This window comes from Tachypleus tridentatus, chromosome 3 (genome assembly GCF_004210375.1).
Source record: "Tachypleus tridentatus isolate NWPU-2018 chromosome 3, ASM421037v1, whole genome shotgun sequence".
Taxonomy (NCBI): Eukaryota; Metazoa; Arthropoda; class Merostomata; order Xiphosura; family Limulidae; genus Tachypleus; species Tachypleus tridentatus.
The window spans coordinates 51714623-51735133 of record NC_134827.1 but is presented as its reverse complement, the minus strand read 5'-3'; the positions used below and the strand labels follow the sequence as shown (position 1 = coordinate 51735133).

Below are 20511 nucleotides of genomic sequence, written 5' to 3'. Positions count from 1 at the left end.
GTCTTTCTGTTCCCTTCTGTCTAGTGTAAGTGTCTGAACAAATAAAAAGGTCTTTCTGCTCCCTTCTGTTTTGTGTAAGTATCTAAAAAACAAAAATATTTTTCTAATCCCTTCAGTCTTGTGTAAGTGTTTAAACAAATAAAAAGATCTTTCTAATCCCTTCAGTCTTGTGTAAGTGTCTAAACAAATAAAAATGTCTTTCTACTCCCTTCTGTTTTGTGTAAGTGTCAAAACATAAAAAGGTCTTTCTGCTCCCTTCTGTTTTGTGTAAGTGTCTGAACAAATAAAAAGGTCTTTTTGATCCCTTCAGTCTTGTGTAAGTGTCTGAACAAATATAAATGTCTTTCTGATCCCTTCTGTTTTGTGTAAGTCTAAAGAAAAAAAAGTCTTTTTGCTCCCTTCTGTCTTGTGTAAGTATCTAAACCAGTGGTTCTTAACCTTTTTCAGTGTTTGCACCCCTTTCAAATCAGTAATCATTTCTCGCACCCCCTGGAAACTTAAATATAAAAAAAGCTAAAAATACAAAGTTGATGTAATCAAAATTTTTTTTCAATCTTCATACATACAGCATACCTTTTTGCAAGACAAAAATTCAGGGTACATAATGAAAAATTAATTTCAATTTTGTTAATGATGTTTTTATTTAGCCTGTAATGCACAGTAAACTTAGTGACTTCGTTGCTGCTGTCTTTTCTCTATGATGGCATCAAATCTTGGCGTCTTTGTACTGAGTGCCACTCGCATGTCATGTTCAGAATTCAGCCGATTTCTGCATTTTGTTTGGATGTGAAGTAGACAAGAAAATCCTTGTTCACACAAGTAAGTAGTTGCAAATGGTACCAGCACTTCAAGAGCTTTCTTCGCTAATGCAGGGTATGCTTCCAGCTGAGAAGCCCAGAAGTGTTCCAGCTGACTATTGGTGAACTCCATTTGGATTTCACGATTGTGTCTTAGGTCGATGAGATCTTCCTTGATGGCGCTGACATCTTCCAAATTCTGCATGAAAGGATTCAGGATCCAGTTGTCATAGGTGATGGAGAGACTGAAATACCTGGTTTAATCAGTAGATTTGTAGGCATGACAATACATTCTATGAAAATATTGTAACGGCTACACTGCTACAGTGATGATGTATGTTATGTAAACAACCCATCGCTCATTTAAATAAATGTGTAGAAAGCAAAATCTGAAATAATACATAACCAATCTTCCACCCTACTGTTATGCATCAGAAAAAAAATAACATTGAAACAGGGAGACCATAACTCGCGTGTTGATGGCACGGATGGGTGGTGTGGACTGAGGACGTGATGATAACCTCCTCTCTCTCCGTGTTGCACACGTGTCCTGTACGCGTCCCTTCCTCATCTATCCAAATGACATACCCGTTTGTTTACCCTGTATTGGAATCTGATGCAACTTTACCACTTCATTAGGAAATCAGGTTTAGGTTTATCTTTATCTCGGAACACTGCTGAAGCAAAAATGTTTCTTCTTAGAAGAAATATAAAGCATACTCTTATGTAAAAATATAGATTTGCTTTAATTATTCATGGGCATCCTCGCACCCCTTGGGAATCATCTTCGCACCCCCTAGGGGTGCGGGCACCCCTGGTTAAGAACCCCTGATCTAAACAAATAAAAAAGTCTTTCCAATCCCTTCTGTCTGGTGTAAGTGTCTAAACAAATAAAAAGGTCTTTCTGATCCCTTCTGTCTAGTGTAAGTGTCTGAACAAATAAAAATGTCTTTCTGATCCCTTCTGTCTAGTGTAAGTGTCTAAACAAATAAAAAGGTCTTTCTGATCCCTTCTGTCTAGTGTAAATGTCTGAACAAATAAAAAGGTCTTTCTGCTCCCTTCTGTTTTGTGTAAGTGTCTGAACAAATAAAAAGGTCTTTTTGATCCCTTCAGTCTTGTGTAAGTGTCTGAACAAATAAAAATGTCTTTCTGATCCCTTCTGTCTGGTGTAAGTGTCTAAACAAATAAAAAGGTCTTTTTTATCCCTTCAGTCTTGTGTAAGTGTCTAAACAAATAAAAAGGTCTTTTTTATCCCTTCAGTCTTTTGTGTCTGAACAAATAACAAGGTATTTTTGCTCCCTTCTGTTTTGTGTAAGTGTCTGAACAAATAAAAAGGTCTTTCTGCTCCCTTCTGTTTTGTGTAAGTGTCTAAACAAATAAAAAGGTCTTTTTTATCCCTTCAGTCTTGTGTAAGTGTCTAAACAAATAAAAAGGTCTTTTTTATCCCTTCAGTCTTTTGTGTCTGAACAAATAACAAGGTATTTTTGCTCCCTTCTGTTTTGTGTAAGTGTCTGAACAAATAAAAAGGTCTTTCTGCTCCCTTCTGTTTTGTGTAAGTGTCTGAACAAATAAAAAGGTCTTTTTGATCCCTTCAGTCTTGTGTAAGTGTCTGAACAAATAAAAAGGTCTTTCTGATCCCTTCTGTCTAGTGTAAGTGTCTAAACAAATAAAAAAGTCTTTCCAATCCCTTCTGTCTGGTGTAAGTGTCTGAACAAATAAAAATGTCTTTCTGATCCCTTCTGTCTAGTGTAAGTGTCTAAACAAATAAAAAGGTCTTTCTGATCCCTTCTGTCTAGTGTAAGTGTCTGAACAAATAAAAAGGTCTTTCTGCTCCCTTCTGTTTTGTGTAAGTGTCTGAACAAATAAAAAGGTCTTTTTGATCCCTTCAGTCTTGTGTAAGTGTCTGAACAAATAAAAAGGTCTTTTTGATCCCTTCTGTCTTGTGTAAGTGTCTGAACAAATAAAAATGTCTTTCTGATCCCTTCTGTCTGGTGTAAGTGTCTAAACAAATAAAAAGGTCTTTTTTATCCCTTCAGTCTTTTGTGTCTGAACAAATAAAAATGTCTTTCTGATCCCTTCTGTTTTGTGTGTCTGAACAAATAAAAAGGTCTTTTTGATCCCTTCAGTCTTGTGTAAGTGTCTGAACAAATAAAAAGGTCTTTTTGATCCCTTCAGTCTTGTGTAAGTGTCTAAACAAATAAAAAGGTCTTTTTGATCCCTTCAGTCTTGTGTGTCTGAACAAATAAAAAGGTCTTTCTGCTCCCTTCTGTTTTGTGTGTCTGAACAAATAAAAAGGTCTTTTTGATCCCTTCAGTCTTGTGTAAGTGTCTAAACAAGTAAAAAGGTCTTTCTGATCCCTTCTGTCTGGTGTAAGTGTCTGAACAAATAAAAGGTCTTTTGATCCCTTCAGTCTTGTGTAAGTGTCTGAACAAATAAAAGGTCTTTTGATCCCTTCTGTCTTGTGTAAGTGTCTGAACAAATAAAATGTCTTTCTGATCCCTTCTGTCTGGTGTAAGTGTCTAAACAAATAAAAAGGTCTTTTTTATCCCTTCAGTCTTTTGTGTCTGAACAAATAAAAAGGTCTTTCTGCTCCCTTCTGTTTTGTGTAAGTGTCTGAACAAATAAAAATGTCTTTCTGATCCCTTCTGTTTTGTGTAAGTGTCTGAACAAATAAAAAGGTCTTTTTGATCCCTTCAGTCTTGTGTAAGTGTCTGAACAAATAAAAAGGTCTTTTTGATCCCTTCAGTCTTGTGTGTCTGAACAAATAAAAAGGTCTTTCTGCTCCCTTCTGTTTTGTGTGTCTAAACAAATAAAAAGGTCTTTTTTATCCCTTCAGTCTTTTGTGTCTGAACAAATAACAAGGTATTTTTGCTCCCTTCTGTTTTGTGTAAGTGTCTGAACAAATAAAAAGGTCTTTCTGCTCCCTTCTGTTTTGTGTAAGTGTCTAAACAAATAAAAAGGTCTTTTTTATCCCTTCAGTCTTGTGTAAGTGTCTAAACAAATAAAAAGGTCTTTTTTATCCCTTCAGTCTTTTGTGTCTGAACAAATAACAAGGTATTTTTGCTCCCTTCTGTTTTGTGTAAGTGTCTGAACAAATAAAAAGGTCTTTCTGCTCCCTTCTGTTTTGTGTAAGTGTCTGAACAAATAAAAAGGTCTTTTTGATCCCTTCAGTCTTGTGTAAGTGTCTGAACAAATAAAAAGGTCTTTCTGATCCCTTCTGTCTAGTGTAAGTGTCTAAACAAATAAAAAGTCTTTCCAATCCCTTCTGTCTGGTGTAAGTGTCTGAACAAATAAAAATGTCTTTCTGATCCCTTCTGTCTAGTGTAAGTGTCTAAACAAATAAAAAGGTCTTTCTGATCCCTTCTGTCTAGTGTAAGTGTCTGAACAAATAAAAAGGTCTTTCTGCTCCCTTCTGTTTTGTGTAAGTGTCTGAACAAATAAAAAGGTCTTTTTGATCCCTTCAGTCTTGTGTAAGTGTCTGAACAAATAAAAAGGTCTTTTTGATCCCTTCTGTCTTGTGTAAGTGTCTGAACAAATAAAAATGTCTTTCTGATCCCTTCTGTCTGGTGTAAGTGTCTAAACAAATAAAAAGGTCTTTTTTATCCCTTCAGTCTTTTGTGTCTGAACAAATAAAAATGTCTTTCTGATCCCTTCTGTTTTGTGTGTCTGAACAAATAAAAAGGTCTTTTTGATCCCTTCAGTCTTGTGTAAGTGTCTGAACAAATAAAAAGGTCTTTTTGATCCCTTCAGTCTTGTGTAAGTGTCTAAACAAATAAAAAGGTCTTTTTGATCCCTTCAGTCTTGTGTGTCTGAACAAATAAAAAGGTCTTTCTGCTCCCTTCTGTTTTGTGTGTCTGAACAAATAAAAAGGTCTTTTTGATCCCTTCAGTCTTGTGTAAGTGTCTAAACAAGTAAAAAGGTCTTTCTGATCCCTTCTGTCTGGTGTAAGTGTCTGAACAAATAAAAAGGTCTTTTTGATCCCTTCAGTCTTGTGTAAGTGTCTGAACAAATAAAAAGGTCTTTTTGATCCCTTCTGTCTTGTGTAAGTGTCTGAACAAATAAAAATGTCTTTCTGATCCCTTCTGTCTGGTGTAAGTGTCTAAACAAATAAAAAGGTCTTTTTTATCCCTTCAGTCTTTTGTGTCTGAACAAATAAAAAGGTCTTTCTGCTCCCTTCTGTTTTGTGTAAGTGTCTGAACAAATAAAATGTCTTTCTGATCCCTTCTGTTTTGTGTAAGTGTCTGAACAAATAAAAAGGTCTTTTTGATCCCTTCAGTCTTGTGTAAGTGTCTGAACAAATAAAAAGGTCTTTTTGATCCCTTCAGTCTTGTGTGTCTGAACAAATAAAAAGGTCTTTCTGCTCCCTTCTGTTTTGTGTGTCTGAACAAATAAAAAGGTCTTTTGATCCCTTCAGTCTTGTGTAAGTGTCTGAACAAATAAAATGTCTTTCTGATCCCTTCTGTCTGGTGTAAGTGTCTAAACAAATAAAAAGGTCTTTCTGATCCCTTCTGATTTGTGTAAGTATCTAAAATACAAAAATATTTGTCTAATCCCTTCAGTCTTGTGTGTCTGAACAAATAAAAAGGTCTTTCTGATCCCTTCAGTCTTGTGTGTCTGAACAAATAAAAAGGTCTTTCTGCTCCCTTCTGTTTTGTGTAAGTGTCTGAACAAATAAAAAGGTCTTTTTGATCCCTTCTGTCTTGTGTAAGTGTCTAAACAAATAAAAAGGTCTTTCTGATCCCTTCTGATTTGTGTAAGTATCTGAACAAATAAAAAGGTCTTTCTGCTCCCTTCTGTTTTGTGTATCTAAAAAAAAATAATATTTTTCTAATCCCTTCAGTCTTGTGTAAGTGTTTGAACAAATAATGTCTTTCTGCTCCCTTCTGTCTTGTGTTTGAACAAATAATGTCTTTCTGCTCCCTTCTGTCTTGTGTAACTGTCTGAACAAATAAAAAGGTCTTTCTGATCCCTTTTGTCTTGTGCAAGTGTCTGAACAAATAAAAAATGTCTTTTTGCTCCCTTCTGTCTTGTGTAAGTATCTAAACAAATAAAAAAGTCTTTCCAATCCCTTCTGTCTGGTGTAAGTGTCTAAACAAATAAAAAGGTCTTTCTGATCCCTTCTGTCTAGTGTAAGTGTCTGAACAAATAAAAATGTCTTTTTGATCCCTTCTGTCTAGTGTAAGTGTCTGAACAAATAAAAAGGTCTTTCTGTTCCCTTCTGTCTAGTGTAAGTGTCTGAACAAATAAAAAGGTCTTTCTGCTCCCTTCTGTTTTGTGTAAGTATCTAAAAAACAAAAATATTTTTCTAATCCCTTCAGTCTTGTGTAAGTGTTTAAACAAATAAAAAGATCTTTCTAATCCCTTCAGTCTTGTGTAAGTGTCTAAACAAATAAAAATGTCTTTCTACTCCCTTCTGTTTTGTGTAAGTGTCAAAACATAAAAAGGTCTTTCTGCTCCCTTCTGTTTTGTGTAAGTGTCTGAACAAATAAAAAGGTCTTTTTGATCCCTTCAGTCTTGTGTAAGTGTCTGAACAAATATAAATGTCTTTCTGATCCCTTCTGTTTTGTGTAAGTCTAAAGAAAAAAAAGTCTTTTTGCTCCCTTCTGTCTTGTGTAAGTATCTAAACCAGTGGTTCTTAACCTTTTTCAGTGTTTGCACCCCTTTCAAATCAGTAATCATTTCTCGCACCCCCTGGAAACTTAAATATAAAAAAAGCTAAAAATACAAAGTTGATGTAATCAAAATTTTTTTTCAATCTTCATACATACAGCATACCTTTTTGCAAGACAAAAATTCAGGGTACATAATGAAAAATTAATTTCAATTTTGTTAATGATGTTTTTATTTAGCCTGTAATGCACAGTAAACTTAGTGACTTCGTTGCTGCTGTCTTTTCTCTATGATGGCATCAAATCTTGGCGTCTTTGTACTGAGTGCCACTCGCATGTCATGTTCAGAATTCAGCCGATTTCTGCATTTTGTTTGGATGTGAAGTAGACAAGAAAATCCTTGTTCACACAAGTAAGTAGTTGCAAATGGTACCAGCACTTCAAGAGCTTTCTTCGCTAATGCAGGGTATGCTTCCAGCTGAGAAGCCCAGAAGTGTTCCAGCTGACTATTGGTGAACTCCATTTGGATTTCACGATTGTGTCTTAGGTCGATGAGATCTTCCTTGATGGCGCTGACATCTTCCAAATTCTGCATGAAAGGATTCAGGATCCAGTTGTCATAGGTGATGGAGAGACTGAAATACCTGGTTTAATCAGTAGATTTGTAGGCATGACAATACATTCTATGAAAATATTGTAACGGCTACACTGCTACAGTGATGATGTATGTTATGTAAACAACCCATCGCTCATTTAAATAAATGTGTAGAAAGCAAAATCTGAAATAATACATAACCAATCTTCCACCCTACTGTTATGCATCAGAAAAAAAAATAACATTGAAACAGGGAGACCATAACTCACGTGTTGATGGCACGGATGGGTGGTGTGGACTGAGACGTGATGATAACCTCCCTCTCTCTCCGTGTTGCACACGTGTCCTGTACGCGTCCCTTCCTCATCTATCCAAATGACATACCCGTTTGTTTACCCTGTATTGGAATCTGATGCAACTTTACCACTTCATTAGGAAATCAGGTTTAGGTTTATCTTTATCTCGGAACACTGCTGAAGCAAAAATGTTTCTTCTTAGAAGAAATATAAAGCATACTCTTATGTAAAAATATAGATTTGCTTTAATTATTCATGGGCATCCTCGCACCCCTTGGGAATCATCTTCGCACCCCCTAGGGGTGCGGGCACCCCTGGTTAAGAACCCCTGATCTAAACAAATAAAAAAGTCTTTCCAATCCCTTCTGTCTGGTGTAAGTGTCTAAACAAATAAAAAGGTCTTTCTGATCCCTTCTGTCTAGTGTAAGTGTCTGAACAAATAAAAATGTCTTTCTGATCCCTTCTGTCTAGTGTAAGTGTCTAAACAAATAAAAAGGTCTTTCTGATCCCTTCTGTCTAGTGTAAATGTCTGAACAAATAAAAAGGTCTTTCTGCTCCCTTCTGTTTTGTGTAAGTGTCTGAACAAATAAAAAGGTCTTTTTGATCCCTTCAGTCTTGTGTAAGTGTCTGAACAAATAAAAATGTCTTTCTGATCCCTTCTGTCTGGTGTAAGTGTCTAAACAAATAAAAAGGTCTTTTTTATCCCTTCAGTCTTGTGTAAGTGTCTAAACAAATAAAAAGGTCTTTTATCCCTTCAGTCTTTTGTGTCTGAACAAATAACAAGGTATTTTGCTCCCTCTCTGTTTTGTGTAAGTGTCTGAACAAATAAAAGGTCTTTCTGCTCCCTCTCTGTTTTGTGTAAGTGTCTAAACAAATAAAAAGGTCTTTTTTATCCCTTCAGTCTTGTGTAAGTGTCTAAACAAATAAAAAGGTCTTTTTTATCCCTTCAGTCTTTTGTGTCTGAACAAATAACAAGGTATTTTTGCTCCCTTCTGTTTTGTGTAAGTGTCTGAACAAATAAAAAGGTCTTTCTGCTCCCTTCTGTTTTGTGTAAGTGTCTGAACAAATAAAAAGGTCTTTTTGATCCCTTCAGTCTTGTGTAAGTGTCTGAACAAATAAAAAGGTCTTTCTGATCCCTTCTGTCTAGTGTAAGTGTCTAAACAAATAAAAAAGTCTTTCCAATCCCTTCTGTCTGGTGTAAGTGTCTGAACAAATAAAAATGTCTTTCTGATCCCTTCTGTCTAGTGTAAGTGTCTAAACAAATAAAAAGGTCTTTCTGATCCCTTCTGTCTAGTGTAAGTGTCTGAACAAATAAAAAGGTCTTTCTGCTCCCTTCTGTTTTGTGTAAGTGTCTGAACAAATAAAAGGTCTTTTGATCCCTTCAGTCTTGTGTAAGTGTCTGAACAAATAAAAAGGTCTTTTGATCCCTTCTGTCTTGTGTAAGTGTCTGAACAAATAAAAATGTCTTTCTGATCCCTTCTGTCTGGTGTAAGTGTCTAAACAAATAAAAAGGTCTTTTTTATCCCTTCAGTCTTTTGTGTCTGAACAAATAAAAATGTCTTTCTGATCCCTTCTGTTTTGTGTGTCTGAACAAATAAAAAGGTCTTTTTGATCCCTTCAGTCTTGTGTAAGTGTCTGAACAAATAAAAAGGTCTTTTTGATCCCTTCAGTCTTGTGTAAGTGTCTAAACAAATAAAAGGTCTTTTGATCCCTTCAGTCTTGTGTGTCTGAACAAATAAAAAGGTCTTTCTGCTCCCTTCTGTTTTGTGTGTCTGAACAAATAAAAAGGTCTTTTTGATCCCTTCAGTCTTGTGTAAGTGTCTAAACAAGTAAAAAGGTCTTTCTGATCCCTTCTGTCTGGTGTAAGTGTCTGAACAAATAAAAAGGTCTTTTTGATCCCTTCAGTCTTGTGTAAGTGTCTGAACAAATAAAAAGGTCTTTTTGATCCCTTCTGTCTTGTGTAAGTGTCTGAACAAATAAAATGTCTTTCTGATCCCTTCTGTCTGGTGTAAGTGTCTAAACAAATAAAAAGGTCTTTTTTATCCCTTCAGTCTTTTGTGTCTGAACAAATAAAAAGGTCTTTCTGCTCCCTTCTGTTTTGTGTAAGTGTCTGAACAAATAAAAATGTCTTTCTGATCCCTTCTGTTTTGTGTAAGTGTCTGAACAAATAAAAAGGTCTTTTTGATCCCTTCAGTCTTGTGTAAGTGTCTGAACAAATAAAAAGGTCTTTTTGATCCCTTCAGTCTTGTGTGTCTGAACAAATAAAAAGGTCTTTCTGCTCCCTTCTGTTTTGTGTGTCTGAACAAATAAAAAGGTCTTTTTGATCCCTTCAGTCTTGTGTAAGTGTCTAAACAAGTAAAAAGGTCTTTCTGATCCCTTCTGTCTAGTGTAAATATCTGAACAAATAAAAAGGTCTTTCTGCTCCCTTCTGTTTTGTGTAAGTGTCTGAACAAATAAAAAGGTCTTTTTGATCCCTTCAGTCTTGTGTAAGTGTCTGAACAAATAAAAATGTCTTTCTGATCCCTTCTGTCTGGTGTAAGTGTCTGAACAAATAAAAATGTCTTTCTGATCCCTTCAGTCTTGTGTAAGTGTCTAAACAAATAAAAAGGTCTTTTTTATCCCTTCAGTCTTTTGTGTCTGAACAAATATAAAGGTCTTTTTGCTCCCTTCAGTCTTGTGTAAGTGTCTGAACAAATAAAAATGTCTTTCTGATCCCTTCTGTCTGGTGTAAGTGTCTGAACAAATAAAAATGTCTTTCTGATCCCTTCTGTTTTGTGTAAGTGTCTGAACAAATAAAAAGGTCTTTCTGCTCCCTTCTGTTTTGTGTAAGTGTCTGAACAAATAAAAAGGTCTTTTTGATCCCTTCAGTCTTGTGTAAGTGTCTGAACAAATAAAAAGGTCTTTCTGATCCCTTCTGTCTAGTGTAAGTGTCTAATCAAATAAAAAAGTCTTTCCAATCCCTTCTGTCTGGTGTAAGTGTCTGAACAAATAAAAATGTCTTTCTGATCCCTTCTGTCTAGTGTAAGTGTCTAAACAAATAAAAAGGTCTTTCTGATCCCTTCTGTCTAGTGTAAGTGTCTGAACAAATAAAAAGGTCTTTCTGCTCCCTTCTGTTTTGTGTAAGTGTCTGAACAAATAAAAAGGTCTTTTTGATCCCTTCAGTCTTGTGTAAGTGTCTGAACAAATAAAAAGGTCTTTTTGATCCCTTCTGTCTTGTGTAAGTGTCTGAACAAATAAAAATGTCTTTCTGATCCCTTCTGTCTGGTGTAAGTGTCTAAACAAATAAAAAGGTCTTTTTTATCCCTTCAGTCTTTTGTGTCTGAACAAATAAAAAGGTCTTTCTGCTCCCTTCTGTTTTGTGTAAGTGTCTGAACAAATAAAAATGTCTTTCTGATCCCTTCTGTTTTGTGTAAGTGTCTGAACAAATAAAAAGGTCTTTTTGATCCCTTCAGTCTTGTGTAAGTGTCTGAACAAATAAAAATGTCTTTCTGATCCCTTCTGTCTGGTGTAAGTGTCTAAACAAATAAAAAGGTCTTTTTGATCCCTTCAGTCTTGTGTGTCTGAACAAATAAAAAGGTCTTTCTGCTCCCTTCTGTTTTGTGTGTCTGAACAAATAAAAAGGTCTTTTTGATCCCTTCAGTCTTGTGTAAGTGTCTGAACAAATAAAAATGTCTTTCTGATCCCTTCTGTCTTGTGTAAGTGTCTAAACAAATAAAAAGGTCTTTCTGATCCCTTCTGTCTAGTGTAAGTGTCTAAACAAATAAAAAGGTCTTTCTGATCCCTTCTGTCTAGTGTAAGTGTCGGAACAAATAAAAAGGTCTTTCTGATCCGTTCTGTCTAGTGTAAGTGTCTGAACAAATAAAAAGGTCTTGTAAGTGTCTGAACAAATAAAAAGGTCTTTCTGATCCCTTCTGTCTAGTGTAAGTGTCTGAACAAATAAATAGGTCTTTCTGATCCCTTCTGTCTCGTGTAAATAACTGAACAAATGAAAAGGTCTTTCTGATCCCTTCTGTCTAGTGTAAGTGTCTGAACAAATAAAAAGGTGAATCTGATCCCTTCTGTCTTGTGTAAGTGTCTAAAAAATAAAAATGTTTCCCCACAGCCTTCTACTTGGTATAAATATTTAACAGTATAAAACCAGATTTTTTTATCAAGTCTATATAGAATGTATGGAAATGATTTATCAAAAATCATATTAGAGCACAAACATCTTAACAAACAAAATGTAGGATCATTAAATGTTTGTTTCATATTGGTCAATGGTATAGCTAAAGATATTAAAAACTAACAATTATTTACATTCTCACAACAAATTAATGAGCCTAAGTAAACTTGCAATAACATATACATACAAATCAAATTGACCCTGAATGCATTTAGTAGCTATCCCAATGGTAAGAATATTAGTGTTTGGTTAGACATCAATACACTTTATAACTATCACAATGATAAGAATATTACAACAGTTATACAGTAACACACTTAATAACTATATGTTATATTGGACCTAAATACACTTAATAACTATATGTTATATTGGACCTAAATACATTTAATAACTATATGTTATATTGGACCTAAATACACTTAATAACTATATGTTATATTGGACCTAAATACACTTAACAACATGTTATACTGAACCTAAATACACTTAACTATAGGTTATATTGGACCAAAATACACTTAAATATATGTTATATTGGACCTAAATACACTTAACTATACGTTATATTGGACCTAAATACAGTAATACACTTAATTATTAAGATACGGCACTCACTCTTTATAGTACTCTTCACAATATTTTTCTCCGTTTACAACCGTCTTTTCTTCTGATTTATCCTGAGAAAAGAGCTTCCTACTGGTATGGGTTTTAGTGGAAGTTCTTTCAGTTGAAGCTGTGATCAAGTCTCTTGATGGGCTTTCCTGTGGAACCACTCCATCAACAGAAAATCTAATCTGCATCTTTTTCTGAATAGTATCTTTCCTCAACTCCTTCTGGAAGAAGACTGGACATACTTTATAGTGATGTATGAGATTGCACAAACGAGAGGTTGAGAAACCACACTCAGAACAACAGTGCGTTACTGAATCATGAGGAGGGGAAATTTGATACCTCAATCGTACATCGTACTTCTTTTCAAGTGGTGCTGTTAAATTCTGTCCCAGTTTATTACCACCTGCTTTATTCTCATTGTCATCCACTTTAGATTTAGTTAACTCAATTTTTTTAGTTTTTTTCCTTGATTTTAAACATGACAATCGTCTACCAGTTATGTGTGCCCACTGTTTTTCTAACATTTCACTCATAGTCTTGTTTAATTGTATTTTATTTGTACATCTATATACTGACAGACTGGGTGTATGTTTTCTTCTCTCTTCATGTGTATTTCTATTTTTCAGTCTATGACCTGTAATACCTTCTATATCTGTGTGATTTACTTTATGTTTGTATACTTTAAGTCTCACATCAGTTCCCATTTGTGAAATGATTGATGGATCACCTGCAATCTCATCTTTATCATTTTGGTTTGTATATAATTTTGAAATGCTCTTTACAAGAGAATTATGACTTTCTGAATAATTTTTTATCTTTCTTACACTTGATCTTAAACAGAATGTTCTTAATCCAATAATATTTGAAGTCTTTCTTTCTTGGCTTGCACGAGAAGTCATATTTTCCATTTTCTTATTTTCCTTTACTTTATCCAAAACTGTAGCTTCAACTATTTTTGACTGTTTTCCACAAGTGCCAGAACAAGCCTCTATTTTCCGTTTCCTTGTTGTTTGGGACGTGTTATCTGTTACAGTCTCATAAGTATCGCTGTATTTTGCTCCATTTTTAAACACTGGTGGTTTACACATACTTGTTAGCTGTTCACTCTTATTCTTTATCAAAGGTATAATGCAATCATTTTCTTTAGCAAAGAATTCCTTGTTAGTTTGACTAAAATCTCCTATAGAACCATTAGTCCATTCACTAAAGCTCTTCTGCACATTGGTTAAACCACTGGTCCATTCACTACAGCTATTCTGTACACTGGTCTTCAGTTCACATGGCACTGTTACTTGTATACTGTTGTCTCTATTGTTTGCTATTAGAGTTTTGAGCATTTCTTTTGGTGATTGAGGATTGTGCTTCACACTAAAGTCATAATTATAATCTTGCAACTTTATATTTTTCATTTCTCCACATTCAGGCACAGGCAATATATTGGCTTTTAGTGAAGACTGATGAAAATTGGAACAGGGATCCTGAAATTGAACTAAACTACCTTGTTCATTTAACTGTTTTTTTGAACAATAAACTTGAATGATATCTTCTTTGTGACACTCCTTTTCATCAGATGAAACATGGATGTCATTTGGTTTAGATGTTTTGACAGATATATCTTCTTTGTGACACTCCCTTTCATTAGATGAAACTTGGATGTCATTTGATTTAGAGTTTTGGACAGCTATGTCTTCTTTGTGACACTCCTTTTCATCAGATGAAACTTGGATGTCATTTGGTTTAGATTTTTGGACAGCTATGTCTTCTTTGTGACACTCCTTTTCATCAGATGAAACTTGGATGTCATTTGATTTAGAGTTTTGGGCAGCTATGTCTTCTTTGTGACACTCCTTTTCATCAGATGAAACTTGAATGTCATTTGGTTTAGATTTTTGGACAGCTATGTTTTCTTTGTGACACTCCTTTTCATCAGATGAAACTTGGATGTCATTTGATTTACATGTTTGGACAGCTATGTCTTCATTGTGACACTCCTTTTCATCAGGTGAAGATTGGATATCAGAAATCTCAGTTACAACTCTACCTTGATTGCAGTTTTCTACTTTAACATCCACTGTTTCCTTATCTAAGATATTTAAAACCTGATATGAAATGTCATTTTTTTCTATAGGCAGATTCTCTTTTAAAGGAGAGTATTCCCTTTCAATCCTAATAATGATCGGCCAATGTTCATTTTCGAAGGATTTAGCAGATGATGATTTTGAAGTACTATACATGTTTTTATCTTCTGATAATTTGGTAAGAGATTTCTCACTGTCCTCCTGTTTACAGTCCCCTACATATTCAACCTGATCCAAACCAGACTCATACATATTAACACAAGTGACATAAAATTCAGATATTTTGTCAATAGTAGCACCAGGTTTAGGGATATCTCTTTTCTCTGAAGACTCTTCTTTTTGGAATCCTTTTGATATACACTTGTTATTTTCTACACCCTGAACACTGCTATAATCTTCATCTTTTATTCCCTTTGGAGTTTCTAAACAAGTAAATCCCTCAATGATGGTCTTCGACTTAGCTTCTTCTAAAGTGTCATGTACAGTTCCTGAGACATCTTCTTGTACTTTTATCATCACTTTCTGTTTAGAAGTTGAATGTAAAACATGAGAAACATCAACAGACAGAGTACAGGCACTTCCATCCTTCAAAACATCTGACTCAGAAGGCAACATATCATAACTGCCATTGTTTTCCTTTCCACACTCAGTTCTATTTGAAATTTCTGCCTTCACAGCACCAGTGTCTAAAATTACAGGTAAGTTACCAACAGCAGTAACTTCAGTATTTCCAATTTTCTGGTTCAACTGAACATGTTCACCATTTAGCTGAACCTGTTGAGGTAAATATACCTTTTCACTGTCTTCATAAGAACTATTGCAAAATACAAAACCTTGTTCTATGGTAACCATATTTGTGGGTGAAGTCTTTCTACAACCACTATTCTCATCAGTAAACTCCATTGTGGCTGTTAAAACAATTAAATAATATTTGCATGAAATAGAAATAAGTCATTTGACAATTAAATTTATAAACTTTTTGTAAACCATTATTATGCAAATTTCATCAATATACGACATCTTAATTTCTTACCCGATATGTAATTGTTACAATACACATACACACATGAACAGGTAAAAATTCCCAAAGTCCATATTAACTATCTATCATAAGCATTGTTCCTTACTTTATTGGTCCAGAAATAAACAAGTAAAATAAATTTATTACAATTAGAATAACCAAGAATATCAATTTTGAACACCTTCTATGTTTCTATCCTACAGTAAAAACAAATTCAGCAATTTAAGTCTTTCAAGTTACTTAAGACTTCCTGATGAAATTAAAGTCTTTGCTGTTGATGGCTTATCAGGGGGACACTTATTATATTAGAACTTAGACCATTTTGTTAGTTCAGCAAATAAGTTAAAGATAATTTTTAATCAAAATAAATGAAATTAGTGTGCATGGGTTATCATAAAACTTGAATTATAATTTTATGAGAATAAACATAACAGAGTTTTGAAAGAAAAAGATCTTGGCGTAACGACTGAACAGTCTCTAAGTCAACCAAGCAGCGTGACAAATAGCATTTTAAACTAAATTTACAGAGATTTAAAACAAATTTAAACATGTTATAATTCCACTGAGTCGGATGCTGGTTAGGCTACATTTGGAATAGTAGGTTCATTCTTGGGCTCCTTACCTTGGGAAAAATATTAAAATGTTGGAAAGAATTGAAACACTTAGGATGGAAAGGTTTTCCATACAGCTTGAAGTTGGTGAAATTGTCTTCTTATGAAAAATGAAGAATTACAAGGAATCTCATTGAAGTATTTAAGGTTTTTAAAAAATTAAAAGCTTTGATGAATCATTGTTGTTTTGTACTTAATTGTGAGAATAAAATGTTTAGGGGATAAAAATACAAATATTGGCAGGTTAGGAGTCATCATAAGCTAATACATTTTCATTTTTCTAACAGGGTGTTTGACCTTTTGGATGGGTTGCTTTTAGATGTCGTTTTTAGAGACAGAAGATTTAGGTGAATTTAGAGGAAAGCCTGATAAACACTGAATAATGAAGAATGGGTTTGAATTGTTTTTTTAATAGTTAAGTTTAATGAACGAAACAAACTAGGTGAACTAAATGTAATGTCAATATTAAGTGTAAGTTGTGCACAGTGATTTGTGGATGACAAATTATGATGTAAATGATCATTCGAAAACAGGAACAAGTTTACAATCTGAAACCGTATGTCTTTAAGAGAAAACAGTAATGGTTAAATAGGAAACAGACTGCTTTGTTACATTTCTACCTAAAAAGTAACATAATTTTCACTTGTTTCATTACAACGTAATCACTGCATAGTCATAAACAATTTTTACATTTGTTTTTCAACATTCATTTGAACATTAATGACCACAGTAGTAGAATAAACAGATCAAAAGTGACAGGAGCATCTGATTAGTTAAGTGAAGATTTAGTAGAACAAAACATTAAAGTACCATATTTTTTTTACAACAAACTTCAACCCTAAATCACACAGTACCAATTATCTTATTTACAAGGTTTCAAATCTACATCACATAATACCAATTATCTTATTGACAGTACTTAACCCTACACCACACAGTATCAACTATCTCACTGACAGGGTTTCAACCAAAGCCTCCCAGTAGTACAGTAATATGTCTGAACGTATAATGCTAGTAAACAGGTTTTGTTTCCTGTAATGGGCTGAATAGAGATAGCCCACTGCATAGCTTTGTGCTTAACAACTACAATACTTTAGTTCTATGCCACATTTACAATAATTCTTTCATTTGTAAAGTACTCCTGATATCACAATAAATGTCTCTTATGTATGCACCTTACACAACAGTTTCTTGCTCAGTAAAAAGTTTATTTTATTTAAGAAGATAAAAATAATAAGCAAAACATAAACATAAAACGTAATTTAAAAATAAAAACTCCCCTACACCATACAAAATGATTATTTTATAAGACTCTTCAATAATTCACATCCAAAACCAGTGTTTACCTATAACAAGCCTACAGTTGTAACTTCATGATATATCATACAGACATCTGATAAGTAGTAAATAATTATTAAGAATTGCCATATTTAGAATTTTAAACGTTAACAAACTTATTTTCATGAATGTTTTCATCATTTAAAGACCTTCCATTATATTTTGACTAAAGGTACATTATATGCGTTACTTAATTTTCTTTGCTATTCTATATTAAGAATAAAAATATTCTAAACAAAAACACTTAAGAAAAAATTAACGGTTGTTTTTATTTATATTTCTCAAAAGTTTTCAGTTATGGCAAAAGTATAAAACTATAACTGCATTACCTTGGTAGCTAATTATTGGAAAAGTTCTTGTTTATAAAATTAAGACTAAAGTAAACACTTAAATCATTTAATGTTAATAATGAAATTCATTTGGAACTGTTCCTCAAATTTCAATATTCAAACTAATAAACCAAGAAACTTAAACGACTCTCTTTTTTTCACCACTAGCCCTCAATAAAGTTAAAATAAACATATTTAATACGTTTAAATAAAAATCGAAGTGCTTCTAACACTAATGGCAAATATCTAATAGTAATACTAATAATACAAAAATTCTGAAAGTACGTAACTGTTAAGTATCGCACAATAATCTCGTTATCCTTAGATTCCTTGATTATGAAGAAACTGAAATATTCAACTATAATTCTTAATTTTCTAGTTATTAATTTAACATAAAAGCAATAAATTTCTAGAATAATTTAATAACTTTCGATATTATTTTGTTACCCTTACCAATATCAATAATTCTTTCGTTGGACAAAACGACGAAAATAAAACACGTCACCTACAACAACCTCATTCAGCAACATAACAGTTTATGTTATAAATAACTGTTATCGTGACAACATTGTGAGTTTCAACAAGAAAAAAAAGTGAGGATTCCATTTTTTATGTAGCGTAAAGGTTATCTTAAAAACGATACACACGGTTCATATTTATTGGCTTTATTAGGTTTAGCTAGAATTTGTTACGGACCACCAAATGATACTGGTGAAATTAGTGAGAATCTTTATAATGAGATTAAATTAAGCCGTTAATGAAATCATAATTATGGGTAAGCTTAATTTCAGATTTGGAAATACTGGAATTAAACCACGAGAGAAAAAGTTTTTAGACAACTGTTCAAAATGATATTCTTCAGCGATTAATCAAGTAACCTACTAGAAAAATAATATTTTAGATTTATTGTTAATTTCAAAAAAAGAAATGATCGAGATGGTGGAAATCAGAGAACATCTGGGTGCTCTGTTATGTTTGTTGTTTTGCTGCATATGAAGATATGTAATAATGATATTTTGGTTACATATTTTAAAAAAAAGAGCAAATTCTGAAGAGATACGACAAGAATTATCTGTTGTGAATTGAGCGGCTAAGTTATTTAAAGACATTGATCGAATGTAGAAAATTTTAAAAGGTAAATAATTAAATATTGAAAGTAAAGATATTCCTTATAAAAAGAAATGGGCAGCTTCAAGTAAAAAACCAAGTTGACAAAAAATGTAAAAATGAACAGCAAGGATTTATTTAAATACATTATGGTAAATACAACATTAAAATGGAGGTAGGAACCTTGAGGGATGATAAAGGAAGGCTATTACATGATGATTATCAGATGGATGGTTTATAAAATTTTGTGTTTTTTTTTGTTCTTACTAACGAAGATTTAGGTCATATTCCACATTTGAACAGTTGATAAATGGAAACGAGATCAAACAAGATGACTGCATTAATTCTGAGATTGTTTTAAAAAAAGTTGGGAGTTTAAAAAACGATAAAGTTCTTGGGCCAGATAATATTTCCCCAAGGGTTTTGGAGGAGGTTAAAAATTTAACATTTTTTGTTAATCCTTGAATAGTGAGTAGCTATCAAAGGAGTGGAAGTTAATTGATGTAACTCCTCTTTTTAAGGGAGGTGATAAAAATTGTCCCAGTAATTATTGACCAATTAGTATTAGATCAGCTGTGGGAAAGTTTCTAGAAAATCTGCTAAAAGATGTTTTGAAAAGTAATTTAACAAAGTTTAGAATTTTACTTGATAATCAACATGGTTTCACTAAGGGAAATTTTGCCTTACAAATCTTCTGACATTCTATGTGTAGATGACGGTAAAGATGTACATTTGGTATATCTTACTTTTTAGAAAGCATTTGACAAAGTGCCACATAAAAAGGCTTGCAAAAACATTATCTTTGTGTGTGGAAGATAAGTTAGCCAACTGAATAGAAGTGTAGCTGGATGGAAGAAAGCAGAGGGTTGTTGCAAATGGAATTCAGTCAAATTGGATTGCTGTCAAAAGTGAGGTTGTTTGTTTGTGTTTTGGAATTTCGCACAAAGCTACTCGAGGGCTATCTGTGCTAGCCGTCCCTAATTTAGCAGTGTAAGACTAGAGGGAAGGCAGCTAGTCATCACCACCCACCGCCAACTCTTGGGCTACTCTTTTACCAACGAATAGTGGGATTAACCGTCACATTATAACGCCCCCACGGCTGGGAGGGCGAGCATGTTTAGCGCGACGCGGGCGCGAACCCGCAACCCTCGGATTACGAGTCGCACGCCTTACGCGCTCGGCCATGCCAGGCCCTCAAAAGTGAGGTACCTCAGGGCTTAGTCTTAGGACCTTTGATCTTTTTTTATTTACATCACTGATATAGAAGAAGAAATTGGCAATAAATTACTTAAATTTGCAGATGGTATTAAGGTCTTGTGTGTTGCTAGCTGTGAAAAGAATGTTGCTGATTTACAATAGGATTTAGATCATTTAATGAGTTGGACAAATAAATAGCAGATTTTTTTTTATTTGTGATAAATGCAAGATATTAGCTACAAACCCTTCTTTTCCAAGTTTACAATATTTGTTAGAAAGATGTTTCAAAATTATTCATATCGATTATGACATTGCTTCTACCAATACACATATAAAAGGATTAGAGTTATTTTTACTTTTATCTTATGGATTTTTAACATATTTTATTCTATAAAAGTTGGAATATGTTCGTTACAAGTGAGTGTAGGTAAGGTAGAGGTGAAAAACTACTGAATCTACTTTTGAAATAACCTTAGTTTTGTGTAAGTATCAGGATATACAAACTGATTTCTTTTAGGGTTAGCTCTACTAACTGTTGCTACAAGTTAAATGTCTATTTTAGGGTTAACTATTAACTGTAGCTATAAGTTAAATCCCTATTTTAGGGTTAGCTCTATTAACTGTCGCTATAAGAGTATTCTATTATGATTTCGTATCGATTCTATGTTGAAAACAACCGATTATTTAGTTTGTTGAATTGCAACACATTGTTCCAAGCACGTGAAAGGCAATTGTCCCTAGAACGCACTTTCA

General features: G+C 33.7%; 1 protein-coding gene across 3 annotated transcripts in view; it reads right to left on the bottom strand.

The window, feature by feature from the left end:
• Positions 1–18205, bottom strand: part of LOC143246825 (uncharacterized) — a 37515-nt gene extending 19310 nt beyond the window's left edge. Inside the window, exons 1-2 of one of the 3 annotated variants that reach the window (XR_013026181.1) lie at positions 17908–18203; positions 12081–15063 (exon numbers count right to left, since the gene is read on the bottom strand). Coding sequence is in view for 2 of the 3 variants with exons in the window: in XM_076494008.1 (XP_076350123.1) it covers positions 12081–15058 (2978 nt within the window). In the remaining variant the exon portion in view is untranslated. Of the gene's footprint in view, positions 1–12080; positions 15064–17907 lie in introns of all 3 variants that reach the window. The other 2 variants (XM_076494008.1, XM_076494007.1) reach the window with 2 other exon arrangements.
• Between the last annotated feature and the right edge of the window lie 2306 nt (positions 18206–20511).